An 18,038-nucleotide genomic window follows, 5' to 3' on the forward strand; every position below is an offset into this window, starting at 1 on the left:
TTCATAAGAACCCACCCCTTCAATGCCATTAGTTAACCACATGGTTATTATATTTAGCTTGATTCACTATAAATGCCGTTATAACACCTGTGGTTTCCCTCATTAAGAACTGAATGGATGGGGTCAGGGGTTGAAAGGGCAGCATATGTGCTATGAAAGAACTAGTTAACATAGCCTATTATATTGGTGCACTGGTAAATCTCATTTCTATTCATCAGATGATTAGTTCAATCAATATTTATTCCTCTATGCTCCCTTTGTCTTGTGCTACAAAGGAGGCATCCTTCAATTCATGGCATAAGCCTTGTTATCTATGAATTTGTAGCTTAATTTGAGAGGGAATATTTTATTTATTTGGCAGTCCTGAATTCTTTGATTCCTTTCCTCTCTAATTATCATTAGGTAGTATAATGGAGTTTTGTGTAGATTATTTATAAATAGATGCTATTAACAGTTTCTTTTTATGCGACTCAAGTACCACATGTATTCATTTCTTCCTTTTGAATGCTCTGGAAAGTTGTGTCTGTTTCTCTAAATATGTTTGAATTTGGAAGTCTGGATTGTGAAAGCAAAGATAAGAATGATTTTCTCTCTCAAATATTCATTCTTCTTGTCTGAGTGGGTGGTTATAGGCACATACATATACATATTGTGTATCAGTGTGTATCAACAGACGCCTCCAAAGACTGCTATTATCTGCTAGGGATTCTGTTAAGTCAGAGATTCTATTCAAAGTAAGATAAATATTTGCAAGAAGCTGTAATTGGAAGATGATTACAAAATTACAGGAATAATACTTTATGTGTACAGTGCTCATTTTATCAAAGGTCATTATTCATTATATTACAAAAGATTTATTTCATTTGTCTACTTAATTTCTATCCTTTAGATAAGAATGGATCGAACAGTAAAACTACATTGAGACAAAATATTAATTATCAAGCACAATGTCCACTCCTTATATTTACTTTTTTGTATATTTTAACATCACAATAAAATGTTTCATTACATTAAATTTGTGGCAGTATAATTTAAAACTTCTATGTTGTGTTGCCTTTATAGAATAGATACAAAAATGACAGTTTTAAAAAATTCTTTTTTTTTTTTTTTTTTTTTTTAAAAAATTCTTTTCTCAGTAATAGAACAAGAAAAAAATATGTATGTACTAAGTCACCTCAATCACTAACAACTTCTGCACGAATAATACACATGCTCATCATCTTTGATATGCTACAATCTGGACAGAATTTGGTGGTTTTAACTTTGGAATTAATTCTCCTATTTCCTCATATAATTATCTGTAAGGCTTAAATTTCACCAAAGTACAGTAACAATAATGTTATTGTTCACAATTTAGAACCTCACTTTATTTACAAATTTACAAAACACCAGCAGACCTACCTATGTAGAATTTTTTAACTTGATAATTTACTAGAATAATTTTAAACTCTATATTAATTGAATCCTATACTAAGTCCTTCAAGTTAAAGGTATATTATTCATTGCAGTGGAAAAAATCTAGTTAATGTGCTGTGATTCACATTTCTATTTTTTTAGGACTGTTGTTAGTAAAAAGTATAAAAACTACAATGGTCACATTACTTTTCTAAAAGGTGGATACACGTTTATAAAATGTGATATAATAGCTGAAAAGAAAGTTTCACTTGCCTTTTTTTATCTAGAAAAACTTGAATCATGTTAAAATCCTGGTGCCAATTCTATCTATATATGCTAACTTCAGGGAAAAAGTAGGTATTATGACACAGTTCCAGCATCATTTTCATGAAGACCAACCCTAAAAGTTAATATTTTCTTGGTATTGTAAAAGTCCTTGGTGCTGTAAAATTAGGTTTCATGATTCTGTAACATTTAAATTTGAAATACAGTGTATTTGCATTACATTCACACCAGATAACTGCTTTTAAGGCTGCTAATAGTTTAGTATTTAACAAATTGTTACCAAAATAAGTAAATGTTAACATTTGTATTTGACTAAGAGTATAAAATACTCGTTATTTACATTTAAGCAAAGCTTCACATAAACCACTTTAATAATGATTCTAGAAACCATCTTCCAAGGGTTTTCTAAACAGTATAGCAAAAGCTATACTGCTGTTGATGTAAAATCCAGGACTTCTAAGTTTTAAATGAATTCTAACAAAGGAGTTTTAATCTTGTAGTCCTCATGTTTATAAGGCCTGCTGTTCAGAATTTCTCCCTTTATGTTTCCATTCTGGTTTCCCAGTTCCTGATTATCTGAACATCTAGAAAAGTAAAAAGCCTTGGTGCTACTAATACATATCCCAAAAGCTGAGAATGTCAAACACGTCTGTGCCATAGTAGCTGTAGATTCACTCAGGATGATGGGGATGGGGGGAGGAGAGAGTCCCAGGATGTAACCACCTAAGAAAATATTTTATTTTTCTGGCTTAATATTTTTTTCCAAAAATACTTGACATAGAGATTTAGAATTTTTCTTTAAGCTGTTTAAACATTCACTTTTCAGTAAGACAGCTTACTGGATTACTTAATGAACAATTATTAATGGACTATTGACAGAGATGTCCTTCCAGCAATTTTTTTTATTATTTGTGGATGGTGGGATCTTGGATAGAAATATTTAATTGGAATTTGTGGGAGAAATTAAGATAGGAATTCTGGTTAGCAATATTTAACTGGAATTTGTGAAAAAAATTAAGATAGAGAATTCGTTTAGGAAATCTAAAGGCCTGGCCGGCAGGACATTCAGAGCTCCAGACTTCCAAAGGGCTACCATACCCTTGAGAGCAAGCTGCTGCTTTTCTAAAGTTAGCAGTTAATAAAAATTAACTACCTGAAAATAATAGATGAAAACTGGGCTTTACAAAAGCCAAGCCCTATCCTTGTTTACAGCAAGCATAAAACCAGATTTCTAATCCGTAGGAGCCACAATCACCTATTGATTGCGACGACATCTGTGCCCCTGTTTTGGGAAGCAGGGTTTTCTGTGGAGGCAGGGCTGAAAAATCCGACCATTTCTGTGCGCCTGTGTAATAAACAGCTGACAGACAGGCCTCTTAGGAAGGAGTCTTGAAACCAGTACTTGGGCTCACTCATTTCTCACCTATGGATCGACCCAATTAAAAGTCTTTCCTTCCATCTTCAGAAGTTATTCTTTTTCAATAATGTAATCTGTGAAGTAGCATCACTAGAACTCAAGTGGTACCCTCTAGCAGACAAAGAGTGAAATGCTTTGTGTGCCACCAAATACAACCTCCTTCGCCCCAGGCCAGCCCTGAGTAAGCCCCGGTGCTCAGGGACTAAATCAGTTCAGCAGTGGGCAGGACAATGACCTCAAAGATCAGAGCTTCTTAACCCCTTTCTTACCCTAGAGCTTCCCTCAGGATAAAGTCTCTTAACTGCCATAGACCTACCAGGGGCAGAAGGAGATGGAGGGTGGGTTTGCTGGATTGGTCCCGAAGCGACCACTGAATCCTGAACCAAGTTTAGGTCACACAAAGAGGCCTGACTTGGGAGAGCTGCCAAATGTAAGCCGTGAAGCCGAGGCCAAAATCCCAGTCACTGGATCACCTTGGGATGGGGAGTGTGTGTGTGTGTGTGTGTGTGTGTGTGTGTGTGTGTTGGGGGGAGTATGGGGGAAAAGGAGTGGATACACTGTAAAGCAGAGTTCAAAACCGTCCCCTCCCCCTGATGTAAGGCTGATTAGTAGCCCAGGCACAAGAGAAAGCTGATTCGTTTCCGCTCTCACTTCTCAAGTTCACACTCAAGTTCAACCCCTGACTCCCACAAGACGTCTGAGTAGCCCAGACCTTTTGTCAACTTATCCTTAAGGAACAGCCCCTGATGCTGCGGGAGGGCATAGCCTGTAGGAAGTGCACAGGGGTCAGGAAAGGAGAGCCTGGGAGGTGGAGAAAAAGACTCTGCCACCTTGTAAGCTTCCTTTTCTTCCAGGGCGAGCACCCCCCCCCTCCCCCTCGCCGGAGAGCCGCTTTAAGTTAGGACTTGTAAACTCTTCTGGGCAGCTTGGCGAGGGTGACAGCCTTCTGGAAAGCGAGTGAGTGTGGGCTGTCGACTGGTTTCTGAAGGTGAGCACTAGGCGAGCGCCTGGCTTTCAAGCCTTCAGGCTGCTGGAGCCCGAGGCGATCCGGACTGTCTGGCATAGTGCTGCTTCAGGAGCAGCGCGATCAAGCTACAACCCACTCCTGCCCCGCACCGCCGCTTTCTTTAATTTAAGGGGAGAGCGAGCGGCTTTTGCGCCGCAGGTCCTAGTGCCGGGTGGGAGCCGACACGACGCGTGGTTTCCGACCATCAGAACGTGGTCCTGCCGTGGGAGGAATGTTGGAAGGGGAGAAGTAAGGGAAGGGCGACCCGGCGGCCCCAGACCCGAGCAGGGGAAGCCGAAAGGAGGGGGATGGTGGTGAGACGGGGCAGAAACAGCAAAACAAAGACTGGGGTGGGGGCGTCTTTCCCTTACAGGTTCTATACTCGCCAGTTGCCCGAGTACAATTTTCTGAGAGAATCTGGACGATGCCGCATGTGACCAAACCCCCAACTGGGACACTCAACGGGAACCGGCTCGCAAGCACCGGAGCTCCCACTCCGAGTTCGCGGGGTCCATCACCCCACCTGGATGGCTAGCTCCCTCCCACTCACTTCCCTGGACAACCTCTCTGTTCTTCCCCCTCCTTCCCTTTCCTGCCACGTCCCAGCGCCCAGCCAGTCCCTGCCCCGGCGTCCAAGCTCCAAGCTCCGGGGTTCACTTTGTGCGGAGCACGAGAGCATGCCCGCTGCGCCCCGCCCCCCAGGGCCCTCCTAGAGAGGTAGGTGCTGGCGGGGGAGGGGGCGGGGGGCGGGGGCGAGTGGGAGAGGTGCACTGCCGGCTAGAAGACGAGGAGCGTTTGCAGTCCGACCTTCCCTAGCTCTACCTGCCTAGTCCACCTGTCGCCGGGTCAGGGACGTAGGGAGGCCCGGGGCTGGCCTCTCCAACTTTCTGTTTGTTGCCAGGCCCCGGAGGGCGTGCGACGGGTAGCGGAGAGCCCCACAAAGAGCCGTAGAGTGGCCAGGAAGAAAAAACGGGGCGAGGCAGGTGCCCAGAGACTTGCACACGTCCCCACGGCAAGCTGGCTCTCGGCCCGCTCTTCAAGAAAAGAGTAAAGTTGTGGCCAAGCAGAAAGTGGGGGGGAGCGGGTCCGAGCACAGCGCGCTGGAGACCCGAAGGTCCCGGCACTGCCGGGGAGGAGACCGACGTAGTGGCTCCGTCCAGCCGGCCGGGCCGTCCACTGGGCAGCGCCGAGGGGACCCAGGGGAAGCCTCTCTCGCCTGCCCCCGGCGCGCCGCCCCGCGGCTGCCAGCTCGCCCCAGGGACCCGCCGCCGCCGCCGCCGCCGCTGGGGGTCTCGGCTCCGGGGCTCACCCAGCGGCCCCTTGACAAAAAGAGCATCCTCGGCCGCGGGGGGCGCCGGCTTCTCAGTCCTCTGGAACTTTCTCTGCGCAACTTTTTCGGGGCGGCGCTCGTCCGTGGACCGCGCGGGCTCCAGCACGCGGACCTGGCCAGGGCGGAGCGCCGGCGCAAGGGACGGGCGCGGGGGCCGATGCAGCGTCCGCGTCGGGTCCCGCGCCCGCGCCCGCGCCCCCCTGCCCACCGCTGCCGCGAGGCAGGGCCGGGCCAGCCCGAGTCCGTGAGTCCGTGCGCCCGCGCCCCCGCGCCCCCGCGCCCCGCCGCCTGCCCGTGCGCCCCGCGCGCCCCAGCCCCGCAGGCCACCGCCGCGCGCCGGGGGCTCCCAGCCGCCTCGTGGGGCCGCAGCCCGCGCCGGCTCCCGCTCCACCCGGCGTCCGCGGCCGCAGCCGAGAGCGACGAGCACAAACGGTTCGGCGAAACTCCTGGCCCGGGAGGAAGCAACTAGCGCCGCTCCTGCTCCTCTCTCCAAAAAGCGCCCTCCTGCGTCCCTCCAGAACTCCCGAGAGGCATCCACACCTTCCCACAACTTTGCACGCCCGAGGCCATCGGCAGCCCACCTGCGAGCGCGGACCCCAGCCCCGCGCCCCGAGAGCCCCTTCCCGTGTGCGGGGTGCGCTCCCCTCCCCCCTCCGCAGGGGCCAGCGGTGGCCGGACCGGGGACCCTCTCGCTGTCCGCGGGCTCGCTTACCTCGCATGGTGTGGCCGCTCTCCCGCTCCGCGTAGTCATGAAGCTGCTCCCAGCCCGAACCCCGGAGAGCCCAAAAATCCTGCTCAGCACGAGTGAAGAAGGTGGTCGGCAAAGAGCTGCTCCGCCGAGAAAACCATCCCTTTAGGCGGACGCCGTGGCCGGAGGGTGACGTTTGCCGCCGCCGCCGCCGCCGCCGCCGCTATGTTAACAGTTTTGATGATGGTGGTGATGACTGTTTTGATGGTTGTTTGGTTGTTTGTTTTCAGGAAGGGTGGGAAAAAAAAAAAAAAAAAAAAAAAAAAAAAGGTGCTGTCTGGCTGGTGCCCGGGTTTTGTTTTGCTTTTGTTTTTCTTTTTTCTTTCTCTCTAATGTGCTTGCTTTTTAAAAATGCCACCGCCTCCGGCTTAGAAGATTTCTTTTGTGATCACTTGGACTGAGGAGGAGGAGGAAGGGCAGAAGCAGCAGCAGGAGGAGGAGTTGGTGGTGGTTTTGTTAGTTACAAAGAAGAAGGAGAAGGAGCAAGGGGTGGGGGGGGGGAAAGGAAACAGAAAAGGAAGAAAGGCGGTGTGGATGGCAGAGCATGTGCGTTTTCACATGACATCTGTGCCTGTTAGCGGATCCAGTGAATTTTCACTGTTCAGTTACAGGGAGGAAGGGAGCGAGAGAGAAAGAGAGGAGAGAGATGGAGAGAGAGAGAGCCGAGAAGGGGCTTATACGCGAGGGCGGGTTTGGCCGGGACTCCCAGGCCCCGCCCGCTGTCAGCGCCGCCGCCTATCAGCGCCCGGCAGCGCTCGGAGGGGCCGGGGCCGGGGCCGCGGGGGAGGGGCCGCGCTTCCCGGAGGCGGGCGGGGGTGCGGGACGCGGCGGCCCGCGGCCGGCCCGAGCTGACACTGGCCGGGGAGACCGTCCGAGCTGGGCAAAGGAGCGGGCCCGGCCCGCGAGGGGCGCCGACCCGCAGGGGACACTCACGTCCGACCCCGGAGGCGGGGGAAGGCGCTGCCCAGTCCTTTCGGAGGCGACGGCCGTGCGGCTGCCCGGGTCCCCCGTTGCGTCCGTCTCTCGCAGCCGCCGCCTGCCCCGAGAGTGAGTTCTGAGTGCCTGGCAGCGCTCTGCAGAGTCCTCTTTCGGTAAACTCCGAATTTCTGGCGGGGCTTTTCGTGGCAGCAAAACGCCAATCAATTTCCATCACGTTGAGCGTGACCAAACTGCAGTCCCGTGCAAGGGCCATCCGCTTCCTTGAAAACCATCTTTCAGATGCTTCCCGCCCCGAATCCTAAAAACAGGAAGCACGACACACTTAAGATTTCTTCAGGGTGGTTTTTATTTTTTTTTTTTAATTATTTTTTAAAAATGTTGTAATACTTTCTTTCGTCAAGGAAATTTTTATTAGCATTTGCAAAATCTCCTGGCATTGCGCTACCTCTATTCAAGGGTAAGAGCCCCAACTGTGGCTACCTCAGTGGTGCCAGGGAGATGGCTGAGGCCAGAGGGATGACTGTGTAAGTGCTGTTTATTTGACAAACGTGTAGGGCTCTAGGAGGGAGGACTCTTAAGCCCCTGGCTTTGAGAAGACACTTCTCTATTTATTGGAGACTGACAATTAAACGTGAGTATTTTGTATTCCTTAGGTGAAAACTGTCATCTATGACCATTTATTTGTATTTTGATAAAAATCCAGTGCATATGTCAAACCTGTTCCTTTGCAAGTTTTCCTCTCTCAGTGGACACAGTAAACACATAGTGATCACATCTACTCCCCGCCCCCATCCCCACCATAGTAGGTTAATTGGTCCCCTACAAAGCAGAGAGGGGAGAAATTTGCTTCTCTTACTCAGTCTTAAGCCATTGAGGCTTCTACTCATTAGCGTACCTGTTGGCAGAGCAGGCCTCATCATCATTCACCTGCCCAAATAATTTGATTTTTTGCTCTATTCATATTATGTCATGTGACAAAAAAAAATGCAATGCAAAATTGGCGATTATTTAGTTAATTACTGCACTCTACACGGCCAAGTAGTTTGTCCCTCCCTGTTTAAATAAGAAAATGGATTACTTGCTGAATCCTCCCTAGTGCTAAATTGACTTAGCCCTGCTATATGCCCTTACATTTGCAAGCCAATGTGTAATTTAGGAAAATTTTAGTATTAAGAATGAAAGTTGATTGAGTCTTTAATTAAATGAAATGAACAGAAGGAAGTCACTGTTCAGAATAGTTATTCTCTTATAAATACCTTTCCCCTAGACTTGTAATTGACACAGTAGTTAATCTTTTAAGATAATATTTAAGGCTCCCTGGTTTTATCATTTTTAATCAAGTAAAATATATTCATTATAACCACATTAAAGCTGCACTAAGTTATGCCTAATTTAGTTGCTTCATTAAAAATTACTGAATATAAAATAGTCAAGAAACAAATTGTGACTACAACATTTTAATTTTATGTGCTTCAAGCGGAGACACAGGAGTGTTGAAAGTTCCAAAGCCTTTGTAAACACTATAATTATTACTGTTGTGATTATTTTAGATTTCTATTTCTGATTAAGGAGAAATTTTGAAATTCAAGAATTTTAACTCTTTTCTTCTAGTCTTAAGTTCCTGAACATTTACTGAATTCTTAAATTTCTTTTACTGCTGGCTGCAATATCTGTAATTCTTAAAAAAGATAGTCAACATATATATGACAAGTGCCTTTCTCCCTTCCTTAGCAGTTTTCTGTCCTTTGCTTTGTAGGTTCGACAATGCATGATTTTGCTTAGAGCTGTATCAAATAGTTTTTAATCTCTTCTGAAAACTTCTGAAAAAAATTATTATTTTTTTTAAAAATTTTTATTTATTTATGATAGTCACACAGAGAGAGAGAGAGAGAGAGAGAGGCAGAGACACAGGCAGAGGGAGAAGCAGGCTCCATGCACCGGGAGCCCGACGTGGGATTCGATCCCGGGTCTCCAGGATCGCGCCCTGGGCCAAAGGCAGGCGCCAAACCGCTGCGCCACCCAGGGATCCCTGAAAAAAATTATTAATTAGAAGTAAAGACTTAAATTATATCATTTTTCAAAACTGTATTATATCATATATCGTGGTACAAAAGTATTTCTTTTTTAGAGTGGAATAAATGTTGATCATTGGTTATACTGTGGTGATCTGGGACATTTTGGATCTTCCTAAAAATTAAAAAAAAACTGAGTTCTTGAGCTTTCCTAATAAGTTGCAAATTATGTCAACTGAATGGAACCCACTTGTTGTAAAATAAATCTTCAGGACTTAAAGAAATCAGCATTTTCCAAAAAGTCATAAAATACTTATGTATAATCGGATTTTTTTATAACCTGTCTGCCAGCAACTATCCATATTTTGATTAGCACAATAAGAATATATTGATATAATGTCCTTGCTCACATGAAGTGCAGTGTGAATTAATTAAGTAAATTGGCATTTACTTAAATGATTATGAAAGTATTTGATTTCCTATAATCTTGAAGCTCTGCTTTTGTCTCTGGGTCTGATGTTCTAAGGTGATATCTAAATTTTGGTAATTTTAAATAAAAGTCAGTAGATTACATAGCACTGTACTTAATCTCAAGAACTGATATAATTTCACTTATGTTCCTGCTAACCTGCTTTCTGGACATATCCCCACTCCTCGAGTTTAGCTACAAGGCCACAGTGTAATAATGACAAGAAGTATCCTGCCAGAGGCAAGGGTTTATTATGAGCCAACTAGGTAGGTTGAACATGGCACTTGGGATTATTTCAACTCAAAAGTGTTTGAACCAAAATAGGAAGTAATGGTTCACCATATGCTGAGCTGGGCAGTCTGTAGAGACTGTATTAAAGAACTATGAATCTTGGAGGAACATTGGCAATATTGATAATAGTATTACATTTGGAGTGACTAAAGGTTTGGGTGTATAGGGGTGCTATGTGGCTGTGAAAGTTAAGAAAGATATATAAGGCTACCTTAAATATTGGGAAAATGAGGAAAAAATAAGAACCTTAAATATTTAAACCTATTAAATATGGAAATGGTGAAGTACTGAGCTCACTGTTGTTGGAGGCATCCAAGAAAGATTGAATGAAAAGCTTTGGTAAAATGCTCTAACATACAGATTTCTCTAGTGGTCTGAAAATTGTTTAGATTAGCTCCAATATCTCCTGCAAGTGTAAGTGTATTCACACAGAGGCAATTACGACAGCCCCAGCAGCTGCAACAGAGCTTTGCTTCCTAAGTCAGAGTGGAAGCTCCATGAGAGCAGGGGCCAGGATTTCCTTAGAGTTTGGAACAGCTCTTGGTACTTTATAGGCACTTGACAATTATTGGTTGAATGGATGCTTTCCACCGTTTTGTCCACTGGATATGAACCAGAAATACATCAAAGACCTGAATAAGATCTCTTCTTAGTTTCTTTCTTTCTTTAAGATTTATTTATTCATGAGACACACAGACACACACACACACACACACACACACACAGAGAGAGAGAGAGAAAGGCAGAGACACAGGCAGAGGGAGAAGCCAGGCTCCATGCAGGGAGCCCGATGTGGGACTGGATCCTGGTCTCCAGGATCAAGTCCTGGGCTGAAGGCAGGTGCTAAACTGCTGAACGTCCCCTCTTAGTTTCTAATGAATGGGAGGTGGAGCCAAGGGGAAGGAAACAGGGAAAGAGAAGAGTTTTTTTGGGTTTTGTTTTCCATTTTAAACTCTCCTAATTTGGGGAAGAAAGAAAAATGGTGTTTAGGTTTGGTTACATAATTATAAAAGAAAGCAAAATCTAGTAATTTTCATATTTATTACTATTCTCAGTTTTATCCTCAGTTGGAGAGTCTTCATAAACTTTTAGTACTTTTAAGTTCTGCTTCATTTTTAAGTGATGGATGCAAATTCAACAAATTTTCAGAATGAAAAAAAGAGAAAATTTGCTAAAAATGTATAGCTGGTGCTTTATGTAAGAAATTCGGAAGACTGTGTGTGGGCCAAAATAAAATGAATCCCAAGATGTGGAATAAGAGGTAAGGTAAGCTTTGAGAAAATGACAAAATAAACAGATTAAGGGGGGGAAGAAAAGCTAACATTTATTGGATGAACTACACTATCTATCAGCCTATCTGATTTCTATTTCCTTAAAAAGCCTACATGGTGTGTATTATTTCTCACTCTCCTAACCCCTGCCTTCTTTTAAGATGAAGAAACACAGGCTCAAGTAGCTTGCTTAAGATCACAAATCCAAAAATGTTGGGACCGTGAATCAAACCCAGATGTAGCCGCTAAAAATCTAAGTTCCATAAGTACAGGAACCTTCCTGATTTTTTTTTTTTTTTTCAGTGCTGAATCCCCAGAATCTAGCATCTTACTTGACAAATAGTAGATGCTCAAAATACACTTGCGGATGAATAATGGATATTTGAACTCTTGTCCTCTGCAGAGTATGGCATGTCCACACACTCTATGACTGAAAGTAGTTATTTGCTAACTGCCATTAAATAAAAAAAATGGTGAATTTTGACTTTGAAGATAAAAGGATACTGTGAAAAGTTTATTTAATAATTATCTAATGACTGATTCAGGTCCATCATAGAGTCTAGGAAATACCTTTGTAATAAATATTTCAGGTCGTAGATAATGTGGGCCTGAATTAAAATGACATCAGTAAAAATGAAAGAAAAAAAGAGGAAAGGTTGGGTATATTTTGACAGGCAAAAGCTACAAAGTCTAATTCATGATGATATGGTGGTGCTGGTGGTCAGTGTGCTGGTTAAGGTGAGGGAGAAGTCAAACTAAATCTTCATGAGTAGGAAGCTGGTAGAATGAATATATCATTAGTAGAACTAAGGAAGGAAGAGTAGGTTCTTGAATAAGTAGAGGAAAATGCTGAGATTAATTTTCAGTTTTGGTGTGTATTGGTGACAATGTCCAACAGATGGTTGGGTATGTACAACTGGAGATTTGGAAATTGTAAAGAGGTGAAAATAAAAGATTTTTAAGACACTCAGAAACATTAAGGAGAAGCAAAATAATATGAGAAGAAACCAAATGTCTCTTTTTAATGGGTAGGATGAAGGATAAGCCAGTGAGTAAGAGGATGAATGAGTGATGCTGGACTATGTTGATACTGTATTAGAGAAGTCAAAGTAGGGAAGAGTTTCAAGAAAAAGGGAATGATCAACAATGTCAGATAGGCAGAGAACTCAAAAGCCATCAAGTATGTTGATGAGAAAGTTATTGGTGATTCTTAGGAAACTTTCAGGCCTGAAGAGGGAAGAGCTATTAAGACATGGATGGGGCAGCCTGGGTGGCTCAGAGGTTTAGCGCCACCTTCAGCCCAGGGCTGAAGATCCTGGAGACCCGGGATCAAGTCTCATGTCAGGCTCCCCACATGGAGCCTGCTTCTCCCTCTTCCTGTGTCTCTGCCCCCCTCTCTCTTTGTGTGTCTCTTATGAATAAATAAATAAAATCTTAAAAAAAAAAGACATGGATGGATGCAAGGAAGTGTTTGGATTATCCTTTCAAGTTGTTTGGTGCATGGGAGAGGGGGTGGACCTTTAGTTTTAAAAGATGGTAGATGAAGTTTTCTTTCTCTTTCTACACACACACACACACACACACACACACACCAGATTTCTTTCCTTCTATATAAATTTGGGACTGAACAAAATGGGTAATTTTAAATATAAAAACAGAGTCTGAAGAAATGAGATCAGAGGTCATGGGTTAGCTTTGGTAAGGGAACCTTTTATTCTGAGACTAAAATCAAGGAACAGAATAGATAAATACAGAGCAACTTTGCAGAGTTACCAAGGTTTGAAGGCACATGTAGAGGGAAAATATTGATGTCTGGAGCTCAGTTAGCAATAAATTTACCCGTAGAATCCCATGCAAGTCATATTATTTCTGTATCCTATTTTTCTCATTATACAGTGAGTATCTTCTTTTTTTAAAGTTGTTATTTAAATTTCAGGGTTTTTTTTTTTTTTTTTTTTTAAAGATGAGAGACAGAGAGGCAGAGACACAGACAGAGGAAGAAGCAGGCTCCTTGCAGGAAGCCCGATGTGGGACTCAATCCTGGGACTCCAGGATTACACCCTGAGCCAAAGGCAGATGCTCAACCACTGAGCCACCCAGGCATCCTGAAATTTTAGTTGTTAACATAGAGTGTAATATAAGTTTCAGGCATGCAATATAATGATTCAACACTTCCATACATCACCCAGTGTTCATCATGAGTGCAGTGAGCATCTTAAGGATAACGAGTCTGTCATTTTCAGTTTCATATCCAGCACCTGGTGTTCTAAACTGCTTGTTTAATGATTTGTTCAATCTGAGAGTTAGATCATTAGTGAAACTTTTGTCTCACTTTAGTACTTGTCTTGTTATCATATTTTGGTAACTCCCTTCCAATTTTTTTATCATGATCCTTAAAGACTTAAATATAACAAATCCCCATATATAAGCTAGATTGGGTGGATCTCTTTTTGTTGCAATCATACAAGCTCTATCAAAATAGGCTGATTCAAAAAAACATCAAAGGAACTAAGTATTGGGCTGCCAGTGTGTCTCAGATACTAAATAGTAAGAGATGAGTTATGCTGTATTTTATGGACCTATATTGAGACATTTTGAGTTCTTTAGAAAAAATGCCTGTGAATAGCTAATGGGATTACTTTTAAAAATAAGGTTAGTCCAGAATGAATTTAAATGTATAAAAATGCTTAGCCAAAAAAAACAGAAAGTACACTAACATTTTAATAGAGAATAACTAAAGGAACTAGAGGGATAGTGAAGATTATAATGTTTCATGCTATGTATCTTGTACTGTTTGATTGTTTGATTTATTTACAAGAAGTGGATATTCCTAGTGTGTATGTGCATACATGATAAAAAAGTTTTTTTTTTTTTTCAAGAAGACCAAAGTAGAAAAAAAGGAGATTAGTACAGGGGACTTCACTTACCAAAACTTACTCTACAGTCATTCCAATAAAATTAAGATATATTGTCACAAAAGTAGATAAGTATTAGAGCATACAGGAATTGAGCTAAGACTATGAGAACTTTATATAAAAATCAAAATGGAATTTAGGTTCAGATTAGAAAATATGATACGTTTTCATATTATGGGTAATGCTAGATTTCTATTTCATATCGCATACAAAAGTACATTTCAGAGGATTAGCGATTTAAATAAAATATATAAGTACAAACCTAAAATAATAAAATTACATTTCTGTGTATATTTGTATAAAATTTTGGGTAGGGGGAAACTTTTCCAAATTAATAAGCCCAGCTCCTATAAACTCAGGAGCATCCAAGAATTTAGATGTATTTTCCTGTGTAAAAATTAAAAAATGAATATTTAAATGGCAAGAGGCCCCAAAATAAAGTAAAAATACACAATAGACTGGAGAGAATATTGCCACACAAATAATAAAGCTTCTATAAAAATGCATACAAACCTGAAAATTGTAAGAATTAGACAAAAAAAAAAAACCCCTCAAAACTGGGGTTGGTAGAGAAAAAAGGGGAACTGCTTAATGGAGATTTTTTTTTTCCTGACGGTTTTTGCTACAGGTGAGCAGTTTCTTCTTTGTGTTTGTATCTCTGTCAATGCTCCTGAAAAGCCCCTTTCTAAATCACCTGACAAAACTTTACGATCATTTCTTGTGTTTATTAAAATATGAATTAGAATGCAAATGGAAGATTTTATATAATTTCATCTTAGCTGTTGATCCACTGCAAAGTTTATCCTAAATTGACTACTTTTCTCTATATTCCCGCCTCTCAATTCAAGCTAATGTCCTTCACCTCCCCAGCTGGATACCATGTTCTCAGAGTTTTTCTCTCTACCTTTACTTTTGCTTCTTAACCAATATATTTTCCACCTGGCAGCTAGAGAGAACTTTTAAAAAAATTAAGTCAAACAATAAATAACCTCTTGCTAAAACATCTTAGTGTCTTTCCATTACATTTAGGAATAACCCATACTGCTTACCATGGCTTAGAAGGAGGGCAGAAACATTCTGGTGTGAACTGACACCCAGAATAATTACTAGAAGTGCCCCCTTTCATTCTCAAAAGTGTTCCAGTCTGAGCAATACATGATATAGTTGCCCTAATTATAAAGCTCTGCTGCCTTAAAGGTTATGTTTTCACAAAAAATAGTCCCTCGTCATACCACCTAAAAGAGCACTCATTTACAATTCTTTTTCAGAGCATGTCTTTGTGGTCTTTATAGCACAGATCATAATTTATGATTATTTTTTTGCCTTTTCTTGTTATTATCTAATGGAGGAAATTAAATTAATTTATAATTAATATTATTATTTGCCCCATGAGGCAAGGACCACATCTCTGTTGTTTTGTATTATATCATCAAGGCCTGGTATGATTCCTGATACCTAGACTGCTTCATAGGAGTTTGTTCAGTAATCAACCATTTGGACTAATTTTTAAAATTTAAGCGATGTAAGTAATAATTTTTGTTTTCCTTTTGAAAATTTGATCCAGGGCAGCCCCGTAGCTTATCGGTTTAGCGCTGCCTTTGGCTCGGGGCCTGATCCTGGAGACCTGGGATCGAGTCCCATGTCAGGCTCCCTGCATGGAGCCTGCCTCTCCCTCTGCCTGTCTCTCTCTCCCTGTCACTCTCTCTCTCTCTGTGTGTGTGTCTCTAGTAAATAAAAAAAAATTTTTTGACAATTTGATCCATACATTTGCTTAGATGTCTTCATGTCTCATTATGGGCATGTTTTAAAAAAAAAAGTGGGATATTCAGTTTTTCTTTTTAAGATAACTGGTATGTATCAGGATGATTAAGTGTATCAGTTCTGGAGTAAAATGAAACAAAACAACAACAAAAAACAAAAGTTGTTTTTCTGTTCTAGATCTGTTACTTTCTTTTCTTTTTAAAGATTTTATTTATTTATTCATGAGAGACACACAGAGAGAAGCAGAGACTTAGGCAGAGGGAGAAGCAGGCTCCCTGCAGGGAGCCCGATGTGGGACTCAATCCCAGGACCCTGGGATCACACCCTAAGCCAGAGTCAGATGGTCAACTGCTGAGCCACCCAGCCATCCCCAGATCTGTTATTTTCAATGTAAGCTGGTAGTTAACCTAAAATGCAATTAAAAGAATAAGTAAAATGGGACTTACAAACTCAAAAGGATAAAATGAGATATACTAACATAATGCTTAGCACATCATAACCATACAAAAATCATCAACTATTTATAATTTTATTACTTGCTTGTGGAAAATCTGTTTAATGAATTAGCAACAGCAAATTTTTCAATTCAGGTCAATTAGACATTGTTGCCCATCTTACTTCCCAGCTACTTCTATGCGAATGCACAGGATATAAACTAATTTATAATTTACCACATTATTAGTTGTTTTCAATTTGATTTTTCCCAATTGCTCTATGACTCTGTTTTTTTTTGTTGTTGTTGTTGTTTTTACTTTTTTCTATCTTTGAATTAATCAGTTTTGGATTACTCCATTTATTTTTCTTCTATTGGCATGCTGGTTACACATCCTTTATTATTTTTTTTGGTATTCTCCTAGAGATTCAACATGTGTCTTTTCGATTATGAGAACAAATATAAATTAGTACTCTTATTACATTCCAGTCAATGCTAAGATTAGAACACTGAATGTGTGAAGCTTCCCCAACCCTCTGAGTGACATTAGTGTTATTATTAGGTATTTAGGTTCTACTTATATTTTAAATGCTGTAAAATATTATTAATATTGTTATTACTATTCTGTATCATCAGCATTCATTCAGATTTGCCCCAAATTTAGCCATATAATTTTTTTTTTCCTGCATTTTTGTGTTTCTCTTTGGGATCATTTTCCTTCTGCTTGAAGAACTACTTTTAGCATTCCTTTTCATGTTGGCTGCTGCTGCTGAAAATGCTTGGTCTTTGGTTATCTAGTAATGCCTATGTTGCTTCATTTTTGAAAGATGGTTTCACTGGTTGCCATATTTTTTTTTCTTTTTTTCTTTTTTTCACACCCTCCTCATGTCATTCCATTGTCTTCTGTCTGACATCTTTTCTGTTCAGGAGTCAGTTCTCAAATGTTGTGGCTGTTCCTTTGAAAATAATGTATCTTCCCTTTTGGTCCTTTTGGGATTTTTCTCTTTGTCTTCAGTTGTCTTACTGTGATGTGCATAGATGTGGTTTCCTTTTCAATTGCCCAGTCTGGAATTTGAAACACCCTTTGAATCTATGGCTTGGTTTCTTTCATCAGTTGGAAAGTTCTTGACATTTACTGTTAAATATTGTCCTTTCCACATTCCCTCTGTCTTCTCCTTCTGGAGGGAGATGGCATTACATGTATGTTCTAGGTATGGCATATATGTCTGTATGTGTGTGTATGTTTTGACTTTATCCCATCTGTTCTTTTCACTCTTACTACGTAGTTTCCATCCTTTTTGCTCTCCAGGCTTCCACCAGGATAATTCATTTTTACCTAACTTCTAGCTCACTAATGCTTTCCTCAGCTGTATCTTCCAGTTTATTGTTAAACCTATTTGTTCTTCATTTCAATTATTTTATTTTTTAGTCCTAGAATTTGGTTCTTTTTTTTTTTTAATATAGGTTTCTGTTATCTGGTAAAATGCTCCATCTTGTCATCTTTTTTTTAAAAGTTTAATTTCCATATAGTTAACACAGAGTGTTATATTAATATCAGGTGTACAATATGATGATTCGAGAGTTCTATACATTACTCAATGCTCATCATAATAAGCGTGTTCTTAATTCCTTTCACCTATTTCATTTATTTTGTTGAACATGTGACTACATTACTATTTTTAAATCCATGCTGACAATTTCAATATCATGGTTGTTTCTTAATTTTTGTTTATTCACCAGAATTTTTTGTTGAAATTCTGGACACA

The 18,038-nt window shown here is 41.4% G+C and overlaps 1 protein-coding gene and 1 long non-coding RNA gene across 3 annotated transcripts in view; one reads left to right on the top strand and one right to left on the bottom strand.

The window, feature by feature from the left end:
• RORB (RAR related orphan receptor B) overlaps positions 1 to 6,886 on the bottom strand; it is a 200,600-nt gene extending 193,714 nt beyond the window's left edge. Inside the window, exon 1 of one of the 2 annotated variants that reach the window (XM_072837947.1) lies at positions 6,146 to 6,886. In XM_072837947.1, the coding sequence (XP_072694048.1) occupies positions 6,146 to 6,152 (7 nt within the window). In that variant the 5' untranslated portion in view covers positions 6,153 to 6,886. The remainder of the gene's footprint in view (positions 1 to 6,145) is intronic. The other variant, XM_072837937.1, reaches the window with a different exon arrangement.
• Positions 3,863 to 18,038, top strand: part of LOC140639685 (uncharacterized) — a 34,134-nt gene continuing 19,958 nt past the window's right edge. The window contains exons 1-2 of the long non-coding RNA XR_012036313.1: positions 3,863 to 4,085; positions 4,477 to 4,820. This is a non-coding gene — a long non-coding RNA (uncharacterized lncRNA). The remainder of the gene's footprint in view (positions 4,086 to 4,476; positions 4,821 to 18,038) is intronic.

Source organism: Canis lupus, chromosome 1 (assembly GCF_048164855.1).
Source record: "Canis lupus baileyi chromosome 1, mCanLup2.hap1, whole genome shotgun sequence".
Lineage (NCBI taxonomy): Eukaryota > Metazoa > Chordata > Mammalia > Carnivora > Canidae > Canis > Canis lupus.